Source organism: Sinohyriopsis cumingii, chromosome 4, assembly GCF_028554795.1.
Source record: "Sinohyriopsis cumingii isolate HCF-2022 chromosome 4, ASM2855479v2, whole genome shotgun sequence".
NCBI lineage: Eukaryota > Metazoa > Mollusca > Bivalvia > Unionida > Unionidae > Sinohyriopsis > Sinohyriopsis cumingii.
Genome location: NC_142964.1, coordinates 144,207,849 through 144,231,898, shown reverse-complemented (window position 1 = coordinate 144,231,898; position 24,050 = coordinate 144,207,849). Strand labels below are relative to the sequence as shown.

At 34.7% G+C, this 24,050-nt stretch overlaps 1 protein-coding gene across 2 annotated transcripts in view; it reads left to right on the top strand.

Annotated features, from left to right (window-relative positions):
* Positions 1-23,756, top strand: part of LOC149802249 (E3 ubiquitin-protein ligase MIB2-like) — a 112,312-nt gene extending 88,556 nt beyond the window's left edge. For both annotated transcript variants that reach the window (XM_089956675.1, XM_089956676.1), the window contains exons 19-20: positions 4,704-4,946; positions 18,953-23,756. In XM_089956675.1, coding sequence (XP_089812801.1) covers positions 4,704-4,946; positions 18,953-19,376 — 667 coding nt within the window. In that variant the 3' untranslated portion in view covers positions 19,377-23,756. The remainder of the gene's footprint in view (positions 1-4,703; positions 4,947-18,952) is intronic.
* Positions 23,757-24,050: the final 294 nt, after the last annotated feature.

Sequence of the window (24,050 nt, the reverse complement as noted above, 5' to 3'; positions counted from 1 at the left end):
AGCAGAGATCAATATTAGGTTGCACCAACTGTACTGATAATTGATTAAATATTTCCTTTTTTAACGTCCAGTCTGTAGAATCTGAAAAATGTTTAGACAGATTATACATTCCTGGCAAATGAAAGGCAACTGTATGAAATTTTCCAGGCGGATTTAAGGCGAATTTCAGATGGGTTTTGTAAGCGCTTTTTACCTAAACCATAATTGCTCATATTAAGGGGGCTTAGGCAAATTTCAAGTGGAATTCATGCTGATTCAGGGCAGAATTTTAGGCGAAATAAGCAAATTAGTTGTTTTAATATTTCACTTGAATGAAAAGATTTCTGCCTGAAATAAAGATCTGCCTGAAATCCTGTTCAAAATTTTCCAGGTGGACTTTAGGCAGATTTCAGATGCGTTTCTTAAGCATTTTCTGCCTAACCATAAACTTAAACAAGCTTAGGAGAATTTCAAGTGGAATTTTAGGTGGATTTCTGGTGGAACTGTAGGTGAAATATGCAGATTAGTCTTCCTAAGATTCCGCTTAAACAAAAAAAACTCAGTCTAAGATTTCAGCCTGAAATAAAATTCTGCCTGAAAAAAACTTGCCTGAAATTTCAACCTGAAATAAAAATCTGTCTAAGGTTTCTGTCTGAAACAAATGCTGCCTAAAATGTCTACATGAATATCATCCAATAAAAAATCTGCTTCAGATTAATTTTTCATACAGATTGACCAATTACATTCCCATCCACTTTGCGTTCAAGCTATTCTCATGGCAGCACATTTTTCAAATGGTTATTCAAACTCTTATTCTGCTAAAAACTTTGAATCATCATGTCTAACAAGCATTCTCATTCCCATCAGTTTCTGTTACGTATTGATTCATTGGTCAAGTACAAACTTCTGACCAATCAGAAAGCTCTTTACAGTGATGATCTGTTAAATAATATATGGAACATATACTTATTAGAAAGCTCATTGTGAAATGTGACCAGATAGAGCATTATAAAATAAAAAATGTTTCAGAGACAATATTAGAGAAGGGTCCATATTCGAGAAAAATCAGATTCAGGTCAGGCGAAATTCTGGTTTAAAATGGAAAACAAGAAAACAGTCTTATTTGAGGGCAGTTAAATCCAGTAGAAGTTAACCAAAATACAACAAAAAACAACAACAACAACAATTTGAAAAAGAAATATAACAAGGAAAGATGTGGAAAGAAGTTATATGTTTCCCAAAATGGGCAATAAAATTACAGCTATCAGAAACAGGAATATAAATGTTGCTGAAAATCATTCAAATTTTACAGAAAACAAAAAATACATTGTATTATATCTTATTGATATTTTTTAAGTGAATTGTCAGTGATATTACAATCACAAAATATCACTATATTTTCAGAATGTTTGGCAAACTCTCAGTGAAATTTCAATCACAAATTCTCACTGATATTTTCAGAAATGTTGGCAGAGTCAGTGAAATTTCAATCACAAAATTTCACTGATATTTTCAGAAATGTTTGTAAAATCTCCTACAGTACCATGTATAATAGTGTGATATTCACTTTTTTAAAATACTTCTAAGTGATTGTCTACTGGATTGCCATCTTGAATGTATATGGCTTTACACTTAGAAGATCAAGGTAAAGTTTAATTCTCCCCTTTTTTCCAACATTAATTGTTTGAAATTCCCCATAAGTTTTATTTCTGTTCAATAATCTCTTTAGAACTTCATGAATTCAGATCTAATTTTGTATGAGTCATTGCATTAAGAAGACCTAGATCACATTGGATATTAATCATTATCCAACAATATTAATCATTATCCAACAATATTTAACAGAATTGTGGCATCTAATGGTCTTGAAACATTTCCCCTCAGTTTCATCACAGTTTTTTTCTACTCATTATGAAGGACTTAAGGAGTCAAGCCAAATTTTCTATATTGCTTTACATTTGGAAGACAACCAGTCTGACAGGGATCAGGAATACCTTATCGAATTAAATATACATACAATTTTCATCACACAGTATTTCATGTAATCCTTTGTTTTTATGTTCTCTCCAACTACAATCTCTCATGGGAACATCCTAATTAATGATATATGAAATTTGGAATAAAAAGAAACATGTTGTTTGAACTACATGAGTTACCCCCCTTGTATTACCAATAATTTGTGACACTCGTGTCATAATTACAACCACTATGTTTTGTTGGATCTTCACCATTTGCAACAAATCTTAATGGAGTTAGAGCCCGTCTTTGACTTAGAATGTTTCCGTTGGATTTTAATTTCATTTCTGGTCAATATATTTGAGGGACTTCATGGGTTCAAACCAAATTATTTTTCTATGAGGCCTTGTGTTAACAACCCCTAGGTCAAACTAAGTTGTCACAATTAACAACAAAATTATAGAGAGTTACAGCCCTAGTCTTGACATTAAACTTTTCCATAAAGTTGCATCAGGAGGGCACTGCTTTTATACAGAGGCTAAGGCTTTGGATTTGTGACCAAAGGGGTGCAGGCTGGGTAGCTACCATAAGGTCAGCCCAGATTAACAGCTGTAGAGCGCTCTTGTGCAAAAGGTACTTAAGTCTGTTTGCTTTTGCATGAGCCTTTAAAGTGTTGCTTGCTGATAAACTCCAAGCCCAAAAATTACATTATATGACCTCATCTCTAACATAGCACACATGTATGGATTTTAATGATCAGCTTTATGAGAAGGAGGACCACTGTATTTGAAATAGTATTATTATGATGATAATGATGGTGATGATGATGATGATGATGATTATTGTTGTTGTTGTTGTTATTATTATTATTACACCACTCCCTCGATAACTCGCGCCCTGATAACTCGTGAACCCGCTTATAACGCGGTGTCTGGCGTGGATCCCATTTTTTAAACCCGAAAATACCCCAAAAATTTATCCCTATTTGTTGAACTTGAAGAAAATTGCGATCAAAATTGGTAATGGAAATTTTTATGTATTGCTCGTTTTATCGTTGAAAACGGTAGATAGGACATGGAAATATTAATCAACACTATGAAATATCAAATTTAAAAATAGCTCATACAATTTTTTTACATTTTGTTTCCAAACGACATTCCTAGTATCCCGCTATTAACGTTATGTAAGGAAATTTCAATCAATGAAAATGTCACTTACGCCGAGTGGAGGCAGTACTTTAATAAATAAATACAAATTAAATAATTTTTTTTATCAATTGAAATTTATGTTCTAGTTCCATCTTTTAGTTCCTTTTAACTGTAATCGTCATAAATGCAATGTGTCCTCTTGTAATTAAACGTAAAATGCGTCAATCTACCATAACAGCTATGTCCACGAGCATTTCTCTGAGAACCTAATTAAGTGCCGACCGTGTTTTGATAACTGAATTGTGGAAGTATTTGTTGTATTGTTGCACTGAATTAAAAGATGGCCTCCTTCATATTATCACGTTAATTATGTCTTTTGAGTTAAAAAAAAAGGAGATGGAATAAAAGAAAAGTTAAAAGGCACAAAAATCGGACTAACTTAAAATCTAGTGGCCTCGGTCGTATGTCAGGTGAACTCATTTCATTTGATCAATCAAACACTGTAATAAAAGTTATTGTGTATGTAACAGAAACTACCTTAAATTACCTGACTCTTTCATAACTGTGATCAAAGATAACAAGGCAGCCAAGCGAAATGAATACTTCGTAAAATATCGAGCTTGATTTCACAGATATGGACCTTTGTGGGCAAATGAGGTTCAGAGAATTCTTGAACTGGCATTTAGAGATATCCTCAGGGATGACAAGAAATTTCATTATTACTTCCACTGAAATCACGACATTAACATTGTACTAACTGAACAATTAAAAATTGAGTTTCGACGTAGATATGTCACGCAAAAAAGGTCATGTGTTTTTGAAAAAAATGGAATCTTGTTTGGTGGTGTATCAACAGTTAGTCTAGTTCCCAAATTATGGACTACTGATTTGGCAAGATACTATTAAACACCATTATGGGAACCAGACTCATCAAGAAAACAAAAAGCAGTGACGTAATACACAGATTTTTCGTGTAAACGTGATGGTTGTTCAAACCAGTTGGAACAATCTTTCATATGTTGGATATTTTAAGAAGAAAAAAATATTATTTTAATAGAATAACGAACAACTTCATTAGAAAAAGTGCATTATTAAAAATTATTATCGACGTGATTGTAAAAATTTTTGTTGTTGTTGTTGTTGTAGGGTTTAACGCCATTTTTCAGTACAAGATAGGCTATACATGGCGGCCAGTATAATTGGTGGAGGAAAAACCCTGGAAAACCCCGGGAAGAACCACCGACCCACGAGAAGCTACTGGCAGGCTTTCTCATGTACCAATGTTAGCCGAGGCTGAGACTTGAACTCATGCAGACAGAGGTGAGATGGCAGTGATCCGTAATGGCGAGCGCTTTTAGACCACTCGGCCACTCGGGGCCCCTGATTGTAAAATGAGGATTCAGTCTATAAACAGCCCAGTTCCCTAACGCCGGTCCCCCGCTACGATTTTCTCGATGTCAAAGTGATTTTTTTCCCGCAATTTTTGGAGGTCCCTCGGTAACTCGTGCCTCGTTTATAGTGCAGTCTATGTTTGTGGTCCCTGTTGTGCGCGAGTTATCGAGGGAGAGGTGTATTATTATTATTGATTTTTTAAAAATAACTAAAACATTTTCTCCACAGAATACACAAACTGGCAATCTCTCCTGCAATGACAGAAAAGGGAGCAGTACTGCCAGTTAATTGGGCCCCAAGAGAAATGATGAATTCAGCTTTTCAAGTGATACTTGACCCAAATGACAAAGAACCAGCCATTAAGGATGAATATGCCATGGTGGCAAGACATTTTACAGCATCCATGACTAATGCAGAGATAAAGTCCATCAAGAGAGTGCAGAATGGTTTTCTTTGGGAATGCTATGCACTGTAAGTTGATTTGTGTGAATAAAATGTCACAGAAGCATTGTAAGAAACTTAAATTCAGTTACAGTTAAACCTGTGTTATTATACATCTCTGTATTAAGGAAACCTGCTTTTAAAATACAACATTTATTGAAGCCATTCTCATAAGTTTACTTCTGTTTTTTGCCTCAGCATAAAGGATACCTAATGTTCTGCATTTTTGGTGTTTATTTGTGAAAAAAAATCCAGAAATGTTTTAGTGATTATTTTCCAAAAATTAAAACTGACTACTCTGGTGGTCTGTGTGGTTAGAGTGTCCACGTTTGATGCAGGAGGTCACAGGTTCAAACCCCAGCCAAGTCATACCAAAGACTTATAAAAATGATACTAGCAGCTGCCTCACTTGGTACTCAGTATTAAGAGGGTAGTGTTAGGACTGGTCAACCTGGTGTCTGGATAATGTTACTGGGAGGGGCATGATGGTATGTGTCTGCAGCATGATGCCCCAGTGCTAGACATCACTATAAACTGCCATACTGTAGATATCATAGCAATATGTCTGAAAAATTGTTAAAGCAACGTTAAAAATCCAAATCACACATACACGCACACACGTTAACAAAGGTTTAAAATAGTTTGATTTTTTCATATTTAATAATATACACATTTTTCTAATGATATTCACTGCCTTTAAAAACATTTTTGATTAAGGTGAAAAAGTTCTTTCTTGTTGTTGTTCTTTTTAATACATTTTTTTCTCATAGAAACAATGAAATCAGCAGGATTTGCCAACCTCAACACTGTGTCTATTCAGTGTTTACAGGGAAGAACTGTTCCAATCTCACAGTTGCAGAAAGCAATTATCTTCTACGGAATCAGTGTTTAAGAAAATAAAGTACCCAAAAAAAAATTTGGTGCAAGGGTAAAGGGTTGGGGGTGATAAATGGGTGTAAATTAATCAGAATCAAAGTAAAATGCCAGTAATTTATCTCTAAAAATCAATAAAAACCAAAATTATGGAAACTAAGGACACTTTTCTACAAAGGACACCATTGTATGTGTCTTTCAATGCTCTCTACAGACATATTTCATTGTACAGTGGTCTATTTCTTATAAAGCCACCCCTTCTGCAGAAGGAAAATGGCCTTATAAGATGGATGGACTCTCTAGAAGGAATTAACACAGCCAGGTTTAATGTTTTACATCATGACAACAGAAGCAGGTTATTTAGTGACTAGGTAATACGAGCAAAGTGCCTTAGACGCCTTTGAGCTTGGTGCCCTTACTCTTGAAAGTATTGCTTTGCATACCAGTTTCTTGGAAACCTCCTAAGGATGTTAAATTAAAATTCTGAACTGTAGCTTTCAAAGAATTGACCAGCTTGCATGAAAGAGTGATGGACTTCTGGTTTACGTTTGCGATAGCATTCCAGTCAGATTATATGATCTTGATGAATTAATTTGGCTAGACATAATGATCAAATACTTTTATTATTGCTATGAGTCTATGCTCTTAAAATAAGTAACATAAAAGAGTGAAAAGCAACAAGCTTTATGAAATTCAGCAAATAATTTGTTTCCCTAGAATACAGAGTGAAAATGTTAAAAAGATAAGAAAAACGGTATTATGAATTAAATCCTAAATAATCATAGAATTAAAGACACAAGTCCTAATAAAGTTCTGAATAAACTTTAGTGGAAATCCAAATTAAGCCCAACACTGAAAGTGTTCATATAAAGTGTTGATGTCCCAACAGTCTTCTGTTGGATCAAAACAATACAATCCAAGAAAAAAAAATCCTTATTTCAAATTTCAGTATAAATTCAAGTCTCTATTTCCAAGAATGTTATCATAACACTTTTGTATTTCCAGAGAAGAAATAATTTGAATAATCCAAATCAAATACTGTACACAACAATAGCTTGATTCTGCTCGGATGTTAAAGCATGAATAAATAAATTTTCCACTGACAAGGTTATATAGTCCTCTAATTGATCTCGGGTCACAATTAGCATTTTCAAATAAAAAACTATAACCTAATTGAAGGTAGCCTTCTTGAAACCTCTTAACGTTTACAAAATAAAATGTTAGTTATAGTTAGAAGGTCTGATACTAAAATTATATATATGACCTGGACTATGTTATGTACACCAGATAAATTTTCCTATAACCTAGACCCAGATTCAAATAAAAATGTTTTTTTCTATTAATAATGATCATTAATAATGATCCTGATATTGAACCCATTCACATGGAAACGTATGTATGAGTTGTTTACAGAATTAAAAAAATCAATAATTTAGGTCAGGTAGAAAATAAACATGATTTTGGACAAGGTTACGTCCAACACAAAATGTTGAATTACAATAGACATATCATGAAATAAAAAAAGAACCTTATAAAAAATTAACTGAAAAAAATGAACAAACAATGCTATTTAAATATGCCTAACACTTCTTGTCATAAAGAAAAAGAAAGATTTATGTAAAGCTTTCTTTTTACTATTAGTCAAACATACATTTGATCAAAAAATTACATAAGATGAAATTTTATGAATGACACAAAGTATACATGAAACAATATAATATTACCACAGTAAAACCTGTTATGAGAGACCGCCCCTTCTGCCAACAAAAAGCTGTCTCTCAAGACAGGTGGTCTATCATAGCAGGTCTGTACAAAAAGGCTACTCTCCAAGGTCCAGTTTCAGAACAATTTCAAGAAAAATAACCACAATCAATGTACATATGTTCTATTCTTTATTAATAGTTCTTGCTAAAATATTGTATGCATTCATCTAAAAACAAAATTATATAGCAATAAAGATATACTTCTATCATTAAACATGAATTCACATTTACATTTTAGCATATGAAATCGTTACTCCTTTTCCTTGATAACAACCTCAATTTGTTTTACCGACGTTTAAACCGCTTTTTTGCGAGTGGTCTGCTGTTTATCACTTCTTTCAGTTACAATAATTATATTCTGCAGCCTTAAAATTTTTCTCTTTTTAGTTGGAGGTTTGTCCATTGTTATGAAGGTTCTATGTGTAAAAATTATTAGTGCTCAGTTGTAACATCGAATGTAACAATGGTTTTGACTGGGCTGTGAGAAAATATGAAAACTCTATACATGTGCATTGCATATCTAACAATTAGTGAAATAAAATGAAACAGTTGTCTCATCCAGAAACAGAACCATTTATTCAGAGACAAACGTCAACGGCTTCATTCAAAGATGACATGCTGAGATTAATTCTATAAGCAAAGTGTGTAACCCGGTCACACCAACTTGAAAAGATGAAAGCTTTGTGATTGGGATGTAATCACTTAACATCAGGGGGAAAAACAACAAACATCACATGTCTTGAACACTATCAATTGAATCCTGCAAACGATTCTCTCTTGCTGGTTTAATAGACAATGACCTTATTCATTCCCGACAATACAGATTAACTCTAAAGACAAACAAAATTTGCGACCACTATGTCAACTTTGGCACTACAATGGCAATTCGTGACATGTACATTGGGTACATTAGCCTGGTATAAGGACTGTAGCATCTATCACCGGTAGCAACAATACTTTTTTTTAAATATTCCTTTTTATGTTTGTTTTTGATCAGAACAATCAGTTACTATCAAGCAGTTGTTGTAACGATTGATTACATATAGGTCAGTATTGTCTGTCTGTTCTCGATATACTATCATTCATAAAGATGCTGGGTCCTGCAAAATGGCAGGGAAGCAGGCTAGGTGTGGGAATAATTAGTCTGGATCCCTGCTTTGTATGCTGTCTGTGTTGCTCACTCCTATATGAATAGCGGAGAACAAAGCAGAGAGCATATGAAGCAGGGAACCAAACTTGGAAATAATCTGCCTTTACTTTAGTTTGGTATATGACAGACACTATAAAACACTATAAGCTTAGCTAAAAAATTTCAGAAATTGGTAGCCAGCTTATTGTTTTAAATTTTTAAAAAATTTAGAACAGTATGAGAGTTCATTCTCGCAGGGATTAAATAAAGGTCGGTGGAGTTTATCCTCAGTTTTGCGATGCGATCATTCATAGCAGTGTCAAAATGCATATTTTGCCAAGACATAGCAGTCGCTGGTTGTGTTCAGCAGATGGTCGCTCATCACAGCATGTATATAATAAAATAGATCCATGCATTATGATTGTGATCAGAAATGATAGGTAGTCACTCATAGCAGAGGTTGCTGATAGCAATTTTACTGTATACATGTGAAAGTGCATCTGCTTTTAAATTGTCTTTTCCCTTAACATGCCTAATGTCAATATTGTACTCCTCCAACATCAAACTCCACCTTAATAATCTCAGATTTTTGTTTTTCATCTTGCCAATGAAAGTAACCATTTTTCAGTTCGTTTTGTCCTTGAGCATAGCTCATTAACACCAGTGAGCACTCTATGGTCTATCTTCAAACAGAAATGCAAGAAACCATCAGTATGTTCATACTCTCTAAACATACATGTACACACTTTAATCAGCTATGGTGTAACTGATCTATATGATGCCTGACGAGATGGAAGCAGAGATCCTTCTAGAAAGAATACTCTACCCAGCTGCAAACAGACTGGGAGAGATACAAGCAAAGTCAGAAGAACACCCAGTCAGCATGCGCTAAGAACAAGAAGCTCTACACTTACATTGGGGGGCCCTGAGTGGCCAAGTGGTCTAAAGCACTCTCCGTTATGGATCACTGCCATCTCACCTCTGTCCGTGCTGGTTCGAGTCTCGGATTCAGCGAATGTGGGTATGTGAGAAAGCTTGCCAGTAGCTTCTCGTGGGTCGGTGGTTCTTTCCGGGGTTTTATCAAGTTCTTCCTCCACCATTAATACTGGCCGCCATGTATAGCCTATCGTGTACTGAAAAATGGCATTAAATCCCACAACAACAACAACAACAACTACACTTACATTAAAAACAAGAAGCGTGACAGCTCTGGTTTGGCTTAATTGAGGAAGAATGGTATTCTGACCTATTCCGACACCAAAGACAAAGCTGAGATCCTCAATAATCAGTTCTGTTCGGTCTTCACTAATGAGGACTGTGACAACCTTCCTCAGGTATGATCAACTTCTTCACCAACTGCTCCTCCACTTGTTATTCAAGAAAAAGGTGTGAAGAAACACGTGGAAGATCTGAACCCACATAATGCAACTGGTCCAGACTATTCGCTGACAATTGTCTACTATACAGAGTGATTAATTCCCAACAAGATGCAGTGTAACTGCAAGAAGAACTCAACAAGTTACAGGAGTGTGAGAGAAAATGGCTAATGAATTTCAACCTGTCCAAGTTGGAACATATACACTTAACCAAAAAACGAAAGGTCATTACCACCTCCTATTCTATCCACGAGCAAATCTTGAGTGAGACCAATACCTTGATGTCATCTTGGACAGCAAACTATCTTGGAAGTTCCAAGAAGTCAATCAGATGACATAATTTCTGCAAAAAAAACTGTCATTCAGCCCAAAATATATCAAGGCTTGCTGCAACAGGATGCTCATATAACCACAGCTCGAATACACTTCTACATTATGGGACTCGCACTCCAAAATCAGTGGAGCCAACCTAGAAAGAGCCTAAAAGCGGGCAGTGTGATTTTGTCACAGCAACTATCGATGAACCAGTAGCATTGCAAACATGCTGAACGACCTTCAGTGGAAGGACTTGAGAAGCCGACATCAACAGAACAAGGTCATCATGATCTACCTGATCCCTGTAAAAGCATCAACCAGAGGTGATTCCAACATATATATGTGTGTGTGTATATGATTTCGATTTTTAACGTAGCTTTAACAATTTTTCAGTCATATTGCTACAATGTCTGCAGTGTGACAGTTTATAGTGATGTCTAGCACTGGGGCATCATGCTGCAGGCATGTAGCATGATGTCCCATCCAGTCACATTATCCTGACACCAGGCCGACCAGTCCTAACACTAACCCCTTAATGCTGAGCACCAAGTGAGGCAGCTGTTAGTACCATTATTTAAGTGTGCTAACAGATATAGGGTACCATACTGCTCTGTGGATGCATATAAGTACTCCTTCTTCCCCACAGGTATCCATCTTTGGAACTGCTTGCCAACAACAGTCATTACAGCACCTTCCACTGATACCTTTAAGGTCCACATTGACTCTGCAGGACCCATGTCTTAGCATGTACACATTGTGTTATTTTATCCTGTTTTTAACTTGCACAAAGAACCTTCTTTCACACATGTACATATTTCACCACAGTGCAACTATGCCTGAATATGGGCCAAGCACTTAATTTGAAGATGAAGAGGGTTGTGATCACTAAACACAATAACCTGAGAAGGAGCTGAACCAATATCACATGCATCAACAGATATTTTGAATGATTGACTGAAATTTAAATGATTATCTTGACTGAAATTTGGAGCTGAAAGAACTGGTGCACTCTTAATTATGGCCTTTAACTTATCAAAAGCCTCCTGACATTTTTCAGACCAATGAAACTTGGTTTTCTTACTCAATAAATCTGTAAGAGGTTAAGCAATTATGGTAAAATAGGGAAAAAATTTCCAATAGTATCCAGCCATAGCCAAAAATTGCATCCATTGTTTTTTACTGATAGCCACAGGGAATTCAGAGATAGCCTTGACTTTAGCATCTGTTGGTTTACCTTGTCCATATCCCACGATATGTCCTAGAAATATAACACGTGCACGACAAAACTCACTTTTGGATAAATTATTTCTCAAATTTGCATCAGTGAACCTGTCAAAAAATTTCCAAATTGTCTCTAAGTGTTCTTTCCAGGTGTCATTGTAAATACTGAAATCATTGATATAAGCATCACAGTTATCTAGACCAGATGTAATCATGTTCATTAAACATTGAAAAGTAGAAGGCGAACCTTTAATTGCAGAAGGCATCACTTTATCTTGATCCATCTGGAGTCACGATGCCAAAATTTATGTTGCCCTTTCCATCAGTGTAATTTGCCAAAATCCTTTCAGAAGGTCAAATTTGATGATATACTTTGCATTTCCAATTTTATCAATGCGGTCATCGATTCTTGGCAATGGAAATGATCTATGCACATGCAGAATGTATTATCTAATTTCAGGACAAGTATACATGGTGAAATTCTGTCACTGTTACTCAGTTCTATAAAATTATTCTCCAGCAAGTACTGAATTTCCTTTTTCAAATAATTGTACTTGAGAGGGTTCATCCTGTATGGCTGTTGTGGAATTTACAACTTCACTGTTATGGTAGAATGGTAGAATTTATTTGTTCTTGTGGAAACAATATTCATATTCAAGTAACAGCTGTATTAGTTCATTCTTGCTGCAGATGTAAAGGTTTCTGGAACAGATTATTCATAATTTCTGAATTCCTAAGATTGGTCACTCCAAAGTCACTACAGTCCAATTGCATTCTGCTTAATTCCTCACTGTGTGGGACAGGTACAACTAAATTGATTGCATGATTAATCTGTCTATGTCTATCAACATACTCCTTTAACATATTTACATCCCAGGTTTACTAATATTGTAATTTAGCTCAGCCATTTTCTTTCTAACTTTGTAAGGACCATAATACCTGATCAGAAGAAAATCTTGAAGACTGAGCAAGAAAGACAGAACTCTACCACCAGACTGAACATTTCTCTCCATTGTAGTTCTGGTGTACTTTAATTTCAATGTAGATCTGAACTGCAGGATGCCTAATTCATGCATAACTTGCTGGAAAATTCCAAACATACATTTGACCCTTGATTAGATTGGACCTATTTTGGGAAGGCAACATTGAGTAGAAAACTTTATCAAAGCTTTAACTACTGTTTTAATCTTAATTTTCCTCAAAGGAATTGCCTCTTGGAATCTTGTACTTGCACACATTATAGTCAACAAGTATTGGTTGCCTGACTTGGTCTTAGGTAAAGGACTGACACAGTCTACCATGATTCTACTAAATGGTTTGTCAAATGCAGGAATATGTTGCAGATTAGCCTTAAGTATCTTCTTCTGATTGGGTTTTCCTACCATTTGACAAATTGACAAGATCTACAGTAGTTACAAACATCACTTTTTTGCCAGTAAAAGTGATTCAAGATCTTGTGATAAGTCTTATTGATCCCTATGTGACCAGCCAAAGAAGTTTCTTGGGCCAAACTAAGAATTTCTTGTCTGTACAGTTTTGGAACTACCATTTGATAGTTCACCAACTACTCATTACCAGCATGTACCTTGGGTGGTCTCCATTTTCTCATAAGGACCCCATTTTTAAGTAAATACCAAACACATACTTCTGCAGCTTCAGTTGAAATAATAGCTCTCTGAAACAAAATAGGTGATCTCAGGATTTTTTTTCTGCTTGACGACAAGTGATTGTCATTTGTCACCTAGTTAGAATAAAGAGATTGAGTAGTTACAAGAGGATCACTGTGATCATTACCTTTTGATTGATCCAAATGAGGATCGAAAGTGACCTCATCAAAAGCCTGACCAATACATGTGTCAGCTAAAGGAATACTTTTCTGATCAACATCATTCTCAAGAGCTTTCTTTGCCATAGTTCTAGTAATGGCACAAGCTGGGTATAAATCAGGGATTTCTTTTTTCAATAGGATTGACTGTCTGATCTAAACAAAGCTTGTCAGTTACAAGTGGATTAACCACAACCGTATCTCCAGCTAGGTTATAGCCTTGTCATAAATGAATACCCTCGATAGGTAAAGATGATACTGTCCCAACTGTCACAGATCCTGAGACTATGTCTGATGACAAATTTACACATTGGAGAGGAATATTAACAGGGTCTCACTATACGCCCTGAATAAGGGCACTCTCAATAGAAGAAGACTTCTCAGAAAAGGCAAAGTACCTGATAATAAAAGACTCTGAGAAGCTCCTTCATCTCTTAAAATGTTAATAGGGATAGGATTGGCAGACTCACTTGTGAGTGATATAGAACTTTTCAACATGAATGGTTCATAATTTTCCATAATAAAATCAGACTGCAGTTTGTTTGACACAACAAATGTATTGCTTTCAATACATGAATGTGACCCTGACCTCTCAGAAATAACAGCACTTGGAATAGTTCTGTCTTGATTCTCTTGTTTATTTTTCAATTTGTAGCAATCAGAAATAACATGTCCTTTCTTCATGCAATAGGTACATATAGGAAGAGATAAGGCCTTCTGATCAGTCTCATAAGAAACTTGATTTCTAAAAGTTGTGCATGTTTTAATTTTGGAAGTGCTTGCATTAGGCTGAAATATTTTTTAGCAAAAGACTGCTGAGTGGAAGACAGTGACAAAAGAAATTTTATGAGTTAAGGAATACTCGTCAGCTGTACAAGTGGCATTTTCTAACATTTCCAGACCTGCCAATTCTTACGATTTTGGCGTAAGTCTTACAAAAATTACCCTTAAAATACGTACTTACGGCATACTAGCAAAAACTATGGAAAAATGATCATTGCCAAAAAATCCGGATAATTGGTTAATCTGTGTTTTATTTGGATCCAGGTTTCATCTTAGAATTAGTAAAATTAGTCAGGGAACCAGACTATCTTAACAGCAGCACCCCAGACGCTTTAAACTGCACTTATTTGTTCATGCAAAGCATCTGCACGATCAAACTGTTGATTATAGAATTTTTTTAAATGGCATCCAGAAAGCGGTGCTTTATCCAGTGCTTGTATTGGAATTTGTTTAATATTATGCCTCCATGTTCAAGACGAAAGGGAAAATAAGCTTCTTGAAAAGTGTTAATAATCAACACAGAAGAATAAAAAGGAGTATTCAGATTCTTGTGAATAAAAGCTGGAAAGGACACAGTTACGTTTATTGGACATCACATGCCAGTTTGAGTATGTTTCATGTCAGGAGATATGATTGCCCTCGTCATGTGAAATGGAAAAGAATTTCCAAGAATTACGTCAAGCTGAGAGATTGCAACAAGTCATTGAGCTGCATAGGGTTTGGAACTTAAGTTTGTGCAACTGTACTAGTGGTACGTGTACATTACAAACTTTTAAGTTAAACATAATGTTTATCGTCGATGCATCGAACCTTTAATTATGTTTTCCAGCTTTACAATAGCAGTTAATGATATTTTGTTACACCTTTATTGAAAACTGGTCAATCTTACGGAAAATAATCAACTGCCTTACTGAGATGGACTGGTCAGGGTTGGCAGGTCTGCATTTCAACCTTACGCTTATCAAAGTAAATCTTAATGTCACTTTGTACACAATTATTGAACTCTTCAACTAATATGAGTTGTCTAAGATTTTCGTAATTTTGATTAAATTTCTTGCTAAGCAACACCTATCAAATAACTGCTCTTTTTCTCTTGTAAATTCAGCATGGGTTTGTCCAGTTTCTTTCTTATAGTTCCTAAACTTTTGTCAATAATGGAAAATAACCTTCTAGAAACTACATAAAGTTTACCAAATAAAATGTTGGTTATAATTTGAAAGTCCAATTAAAATTAAAATATATAACCTGGACTATGTCATGTACACCAGGGAAATTGTAGGGAAATTCCAATACCTTAGACCCAGACCAAATAAACATGTTTACTTCTATTAATGTGATGTGATGTGATTTGGATTTTTAACGTAGCTTTAACAATCTTTCAGTCATATCGCTACAATATCTGCATTGTGGCAGGTTATGGTGATGTCTAGTGCCGGGACATCATGCCGCAGACATGTAGCATGATGTCCCACCCAGTCACATTATCCTGATACCAAGCCGACCAGTCCTAACACTAACCTCTTAATGCTGAGTGCCAGGCGAGGCAGCTGTTAGTACCATTTTTGTAAGTCTTTGGTATGAATCGGCCAGGGATCGAACCCACGTCCTCCCTCATCTGAGGCAGATGCTGTAACCACTAGGCCACCGGAGTGGGTCACTTCTATTAATAATGATCCTGATATTCAACCCATACACACAGAGAATATTGTAACTATATATTATTTGTTTACATAATTAATTTTTTTTGAACTCAGTTCAAGTAGAAAATAAACTTGATTTTGGACAAGGTTAAATTCATCTTACAATGTTACATTACAATAGCATATAAAGAAATAATTTTTAAAAAAAAACGCAAATTAAATATACATAACATTAAGTGCTGACAATGTTAGGCATGTACATTTGAAAGTAAATATAGAAAATAAAGACTTTAATTACAATTTGCTGCATAACATTAGTCAGAGCTAGATTAAAATTCTAAATTCCTAGAACTGTAAACAGTTATAAACTTGAATAATAGAGGTATCTGAAACAATCTATAAAGCCATTATTATAGAAGTTGCCATTAAGTGATCTTTATCTTTATATGATGTACATAAAAATTAAGAAAAAGGTGAACTCATCATGTTTATATCAAGTATTGAATAATGAAAAAGATTAAATGCATGTCTAAGGTAAAATGTCTTTCTTGATCACCTTTTTATTACTACTGCTCCATCAAAGGGATGGTAGTTCCAACTTGGGTTTTCACTCACACTTTTCACTATATGCAATTTGTCCTCCCAAAAAACGTAACAGTGTCATTTCATGAAGGGATGGCCATAATATTTTATTTCTTTTTTGTTTTAAATTGCATCTTTCCTGCAATTTATAGTTGTTTCAATACTAAAATGATGCTGATCCAACATGGCTGCATTAATGGCCATACTGAAAATCTTATATGGCTACTTCTGAACAGATATTTGTATTGACATGGTGTACTTACCAAATTACTACAGCAATCTGTAGCTGGTACTGAGTGACCTCCAACATGGTACCATAGTGGCCATATTGTATATCTTGTTATCACTACTCATCTTGCATGAATGGCGGGGTGGACATTTGCTAGAACACTCGTAGTGTTTAGTGGTTTGAATAATTAAAATGGTATAGATCTGACCACCAACACATCAGCATTTTTGTCAAGTAATTTTGAAAAGCAGACCTTATTGGCTTTGGCATCAAGACAAAGATCGTTTCTTGCTATTTTGTTCCTCACTGAGGTTATGAACACAGTACAGGTGAATTTTGGCCAGGTTTTTTATTAACTTGCAGTTCAGTAAACATGCTGACAGACAATATTCTGATATTGATTTTAAGGTCAAGGTCTTGAATCTAGTTTTAGCTCAGCTTTTTTGTAGGCATGATAACTCAGACAAGTAAAAGGATGTTTGTGGATATATTGTTAGAACACCTTGAATGATATCACTTAAAAAACTTCTTTTTCTAGATGATTTCATCAAACTTTGGATGTGATTATATCTTTAATTTTGTGAATATTTATCCTTGGTCAGAGGCCTTGACAAAGAAATTTAATACTGCATTTACAGGTATTTTGTAAAAATGTTAAATTGACAAATAAAAATTATTTTTGTAATCAAATTTGGTACTTTGGTACTTTGCAGTTTTGCAGGATGGTTTGTATGCTCAGTAGTTACAGAGAATAAGAGGAGGTCTTGTCAGACAGTAGAGCATCAGTCCCTTTGAAGGATTCATGTTCTTTGTATTAGAAGAGGTCTTGTCAGACTGTAGAGCATCAGTCTCTTTGAAGGACTCATATTCTTTGTCTTAGAGGAGGTCTTGTCAGACTGTAGAGCATCAGTCCCTTTGAAGGACTCGTGTTTTTTGTCTTTTCTATGCTTAATCTCAATCTTCTAAAGCATAATTCAAAATTAAAGTGTCTCACACACTATGTTGTTTAGCAGATCAATGTGTTTTTAAAAATGTATCCCCACCACCCTGCTCATTATCCCAACTTAAAGAAAATTCTTAAAATTTCATTGGGCTAATCAATAGTTCATTTCTTTTTGTAATAGAATGTGCAGGTAGGATTGAAAACAGAACTATAGCCTTGCACATTGTAAGAAATTTGCAGACATGTTTTGATTTCTTTGCAAGTAATTTGAAGCTTCATGCATCACTTGTGCCCTTAGTCTTTAATTTGTTTATTTTAACTTCTCTAGAAGAATTTTCCAGTAGTTTGTGCATATCGTCAGCTACACAGGGCCATTGCATTTTTTAAAACTCCCATAAGGCCTAGTGAACTTGCTGTATGGCCCTGCATCTCTAGACACAATGGTCCAGTTTCAACCACATTTGCAGGAAACATCCTGGCACAAAAGGCCTTTCAGAATTATACAAATGATGTCTTTAAACAACTTCTCTAAAAGTTGATGACCAGTTTTGACAGAAAGTATCCTGGTATAAAGTCATTTTAATTTTCTGCAATTAATGCTGACCCACTTTTTATTGTTACAGTGCACCAAAGTGAAACGTATAAAGGCTTTTAAATAATTTCTTAAATACTGGCAAACAGAATTTGACCAAATTTTCCAAAAAAATTAACCAGGTTTGTACAAGCCATGCTGATCTGTAGTGAAATTTGACCAGTGTTCAAAATGTATAACTGTTAAAAGATTTTTTATAATCTGCTCTAAAGACTGAATTTGACAGGAAGTATTCTAAAAGAAAAGCCATTTAGATTTTGTAAATGAGAATACTGCACTCACAGATATGGCCACTGTTATATTTAAATGATTTTAACAACTTTCACTCAAAATATGAATTTGATGAAAAGCAGTCTTTCATGAAAGCCTTTGAAGATTTCATTCTAACAAAATGTCAGTTCGCCAGCAAGTTTGACTGCTAAATGAAAAACATTAGGGGGAGCATCGATTGTTAATTGTATGATATGACATTTTGATGCATTTACTTAGACGTTTCACTCACTAAGGATACAACTCCATATATATGTTATTTCCTTACTGTGACACTGAAAGTATGAATTAATTAATCTTTTTAAATAATGTACATAATACCAAGAATGATAACTTTTAGTACCTGTACAGTAGCACTTATACATAAGAAGTCAGTCAAAAAGATTGGAACTCATTTATTGTGTGCAATCATAATTTCCATGATCTTAGGTACTTGCAAATTATAATAATTGCTAAGCAGACATTATTACCCTTTATTTAATTATCTTTCTCCAGAACAAAACAAAGGATGGTGAAAAAAATGGGAGTCGGTCGCACCAATGAGATGCATCTGTACCACGGGACAGTGCCAGACAAAGTTGATGTTATTTGTGAAGACAACTTTGATTTCCGCATGGCTGGTAGCCGAGTGGGTGCCCTATATGGACAGGGTACTTACTTTGCTTTGGAAGCAAGATTCTCAGATGGTTATGCCATGACTGATGACGATAACCACAAGTTCATGTTTGTTGCCAAAGTTTTGGTTGGCAGAACATGCTTAGGGAATCCAGACTTAAAAAAACCACCATACCTGGATAACAATGATATCAGACAAGGGACATATGACACATGTGTCAATAATGTTCACCGTCCCACTGTCTTTTGTGTTTTTGATAGAAATCAATACTATCCTGAATATGTTATTGAATATGAGATATAAAAATAACCCTAATTATCATTGATGGCTATGGTCAATTTCAAGATGACAAGTCACAGTTATCATGAACACTAAATCCTCAAAAGTCAAGTGCTGCAAACTGTTCATATTGAAATTTCCTGGAAGTTATCTGTTGCCAGTTATATGCTTTTTTTTAAAAGATCACAGTCATTTAATTGTGGCTGGGGGGAATTTTACCTTTCTCCATATTTTTTACATGATGTTTTTCACTTGTTTCATCCCTTTAAGTTTTTCAATACATGATACAAAGATTGATATCAGCTTTTGAGAACCAGTTATATTGTGGTATCACATCATTAAATAGGCCCTTTCATTGTCTTCTTGCCATATTTTGACACAATCATATGTAAACATAGCTCGTATAAGGTCATCTTACTTTTAATGTGGATGTCATGTTTGATTATGACATTGCTCCAGAGGAGAAGCACAAATACACTGGATGGCCCAGATGGTTTTTAAGTTGAAAGAATTTATAGACCCTAAATGAACCATTAACACTTTAATGGCAGACCAAACCTCCTGCACTATTGAATTGTAGCCAGCTTTTAACCATCACACTCTTCACGTTACCTAAAATGGGTCACTTTGGTAACAGGAAATTTCCAGTGTTTCTTTGGCCTAAAACTGGATGGGCAAGATTGGAACATTCCAACTAGTGTCCTTGAATTCATACAATTTTCATTTGAGTATCAATCAATGACAGTTTTGCAGCATTAGTTCCAGAAGATTTACTAAAATCAGTTTGTTTTGGTATACACCATTTCTGGTATTTTTGTAGTGTTACACACACACACACACACACACACACATGTATGCTCTGGAGATTTGTTTAAGTTTTGTTCTGGAATTGATGTCAATTAAACTAATTTTCAGAAATCGATTGAAGGTTGAAGAAAAGTAGATACCTTTTTTACTGAAATCTTACATCTTTGAGATCTATTTTTATATAGTTATTTGTGTGTTTGCCTCTTCTAACATGTTGCATTTAGCCATGCAGACCTCTCTAGTCAAATGTACATGGTTGAATTTGTTAATTACCAGAGGAATTATATTTTGACAAGAATTATATGCAATAATTAATTATTTGATGATGCATTAAGTACTTTCACTGACTTTGAAAACAGAGGCTTTTTGTGATTTTTGTGACCACTCATAGACAAAAGAAGTATGTGTGTTTGTGTGTATCATTATGTGGTAACATTTGCTGATTGCAAAACATACTGTGTAATATGTTATGAAACTTAAGAGATGTATGCCATATCATGTCATGTCATGCCGTACTTGTCATATCCTTGGCAAATACACTTAGCTTCATTTTATAGGCAAATATAGTGCCGTTTTTAGAAACCAAGCAACCAACATTATATGCAGACATTGTATTTTTTAAACACACTTTTCTGTTTGTGTATCTAATATTTGGACAATTACTATTGATTGAATAATTCTGGTGTGGATGGGGAGTGGGGTCAAATTCCTGTGTGATGGATTTTGGGACCATACTACATACACATGCACACTGGGAAAGATAGTGAGAAATGTGTCTGAAATTTCACCTCAATAATTATAATGGACACTTGTTCATAAGGAATTCATTAGATGAAATCTTTTCTTTATGTAATTCACACTTTTCTGATATAGATACCTATTCTTTTCAGACATTGCCATTTCACTATGTGTAACAAACATTGTATCTTTTTCAAATATTGATAATTTGTTCTAACTTCTAACAGGACTTTTTGTTCACTTTATCAATTGTTACAGAGATCCCAGTAAAGCACCTCAGTATATAACACCATCCATGATAACAACATTGGTATGGCATAGATGTATTTATACTGGTTGAATTTTATTGTTCTTTGTAAGGTACCCCATTATAATGTTTCCTTGCCTAAAACACAGTACAATTTTATGGCTACAGAATTAATTTTGATTGACAATTATACTTGATACAAGATTGGACATTAATTGAAGTGTCACCATCATGTTACTAGAGAATCAGAAGCAAGTCAACAAAGGCAGATATAGCTGACGTTAATTTTTCACGAATTATGAATGTAAAGATTGAATGATTGTCTCAATTATTTAAGAGAATCCCCTGGCCACAATGAAGCCACCCCAAATAGATAATCATTATGATGCTTCCATTTCAAACACAATAAATTTATGGTGATGTTATATTAAAATATCACTTTTTGTGATTCTAATTGGTCCAAATTAGCCCATGAAATTATTGCACTGTATACTCTTTATTGATTGGCTGCAATCGTGGGGAAACATTTTTAATCTTGCCTTGTGGAATGTTTAGTTTTCAGTGAACAGTTTTGGCTGCCATTTTTCATATCAACTTGCAAAAAGGAATTGTGGAAAAATGATCTCGTCTCCTTCAATATGGCTAATTTACTCCCACAGGGAGTGTGGGGTGGGGGTTGAAGGAGGCAGTATATCTGTAGCATTGAATCCACCCTATATACAAGCATGGTTTAAATGTTAACTTGCAGAAGTAAAACAACTCACCTCTGCTCACAGAAGAATGTGGATATAAACTGGTCTCCAGACTGACAGAAGCTTGTCCAGTACCTGCACTGTGGTAAATAATGTGATGCAATTCCAAATCAAAATGACATTTGTTTGTATATTCTGCAGTCTACTGTTCCAAATCAAACACCGCAAATATCCGGTCACAAATACATTACAGTAAATATGGTAATTTATTGCATCCAGTCAACCTTCTTTCACTTGAATATTGCAGTATCAGTGTAATGTTTTGTTGTGAAAGTGACACTTTAAGGTTATATAAACGTCGATCATCAACTTTACGAATAGTGCATAAAACTGACATCAGATGCATTGGACATTTTGTGTTGAAAAACTGTTTTGTCTGTGTAAAATGTTCTGTTTAATTGGAAGGATGCTTGTTCTTTTATTTATATTTGTAAGAAAAGTATAATCTACTTTTAAACCTCAATACTAGTTCAACTGTGGCTGGGACTATATTTTACACACAACAAATGAAAGGTGCAGTGTCTGTGAGAATGAATGAAATTATTTGTTTTTCTTTCCATCTAAATAATATCCATTGAAATAAACACTGTGTGATAAAAATAATCTCAAATGGGTAATATTAAATTTATGAAACAAGCTGGCCATTATTCAATTCATTTTATAAATTCAATATTAAATCATTTAAGATCCTCTATATACATGTATTATGAAACCATAGAAATAAATCAAAGCTATTTGTAATTGACTGGGAAGATCTGGATACAAGCTTTAAAACTGTCAGCTCAGACTGTCCTGCTTGACTATTCAAGCAGTACATTTACCAGCTTATATTCCATCAACTGTGAAAATATGATTTAGCAATAATGGGGAATGGATTGGGATTAAGTTAAGAAAAGTCTGGTAATTTTAAGTATGGCAACCATTATCTTATACTGATTCCTATAAAAAAAAATCTAAAAATAATGATACTTAAAATTTGATGCCCCTGGTATTTTGTTAACAGTGGAGGTAACCTTGTATTCAAATACGTTTTGTACAAAGATAATTTTTTGTTGATCACTTTCTTCCCAAACTGTTTCTTGTAATGTGTAGATGGGTATCTTTTCCCATGACCTTTATGTATCAATTTGAAATACTGTAATAATTACCAGTAGTTGATTGATTTTTATCCCTTTTTTTCTCTTGCTCAAGTGGTCATTTTGCCATGCTTTTGGTATATTCCTGCATCTGTCATGCACAAAGCACCTAATTAAGTTGTAGTAAAATTGTATTATTTTGTTGTTTTATGTATTTATTTAGATAGTAAATTTAAATTTCTCAACTTTTTAAACAATATTTCCATCAGCTTTAAATGCAGTTATACAATTCATTGTTGTAGTGGTCCCTTACCTTTAAGGCTTTTCTTGTGAGCATTAGAGGTGTAATGTGTTGCAAATGAGACCATGTTGCACTTAGCTAAATTACAATCAAGGCCATGTAAATAGGCTTTTCTTGTGAGCTATGGAGGTGTATTGTGTGCCAGGTGAGACCATCTTGTACTGAGCTAAATTACAATCAAGGCCATGTAAATAGGCTTTTCTTGTGAGCTATGGAGGTGTATTGTGTGCCAGGTGAGACCATCTTGTACTTAGCTAAATTACAATCAAGGCCATGTAAATAGGCTTTTCTTGTGAGCTATGGAGGTGTATTGGGTGCCAGGTGAGACCATCTTGTACTGAGCTAAATTACAGTCAAGGCATTTTCTTTCATACAGAACTGCAATATGATCACACTGATGGGTTGTTATTATCCATTAACTGAAATGATGTATAAATAAAATTGCATTCCAAAAATAAAATCACACAGTGGCTGTCTTGAAAATCTTGTCATTATTACTCATTCCACATGAATGGTCATATCAACATAGGGTTTTCACTTAAAGACTTATATGATGTGTGTAGCTGGTCCTGAATAAAAACATTATACTGACTTGTCATTCACTATGGCCACCATGGCAGCCATCTTAAAAATCTTGTCACAACTCTAAATGAAAGTCATGCTGATTTGGGATTTTCACCAAAAGATTTCTTACAACGTCCAGTTGGTCTTAAGTGAAAATAGTACCAATTTGATGTCCAGTATAGCCACTGCCATAGCCATCTTAAAAATCTTGTA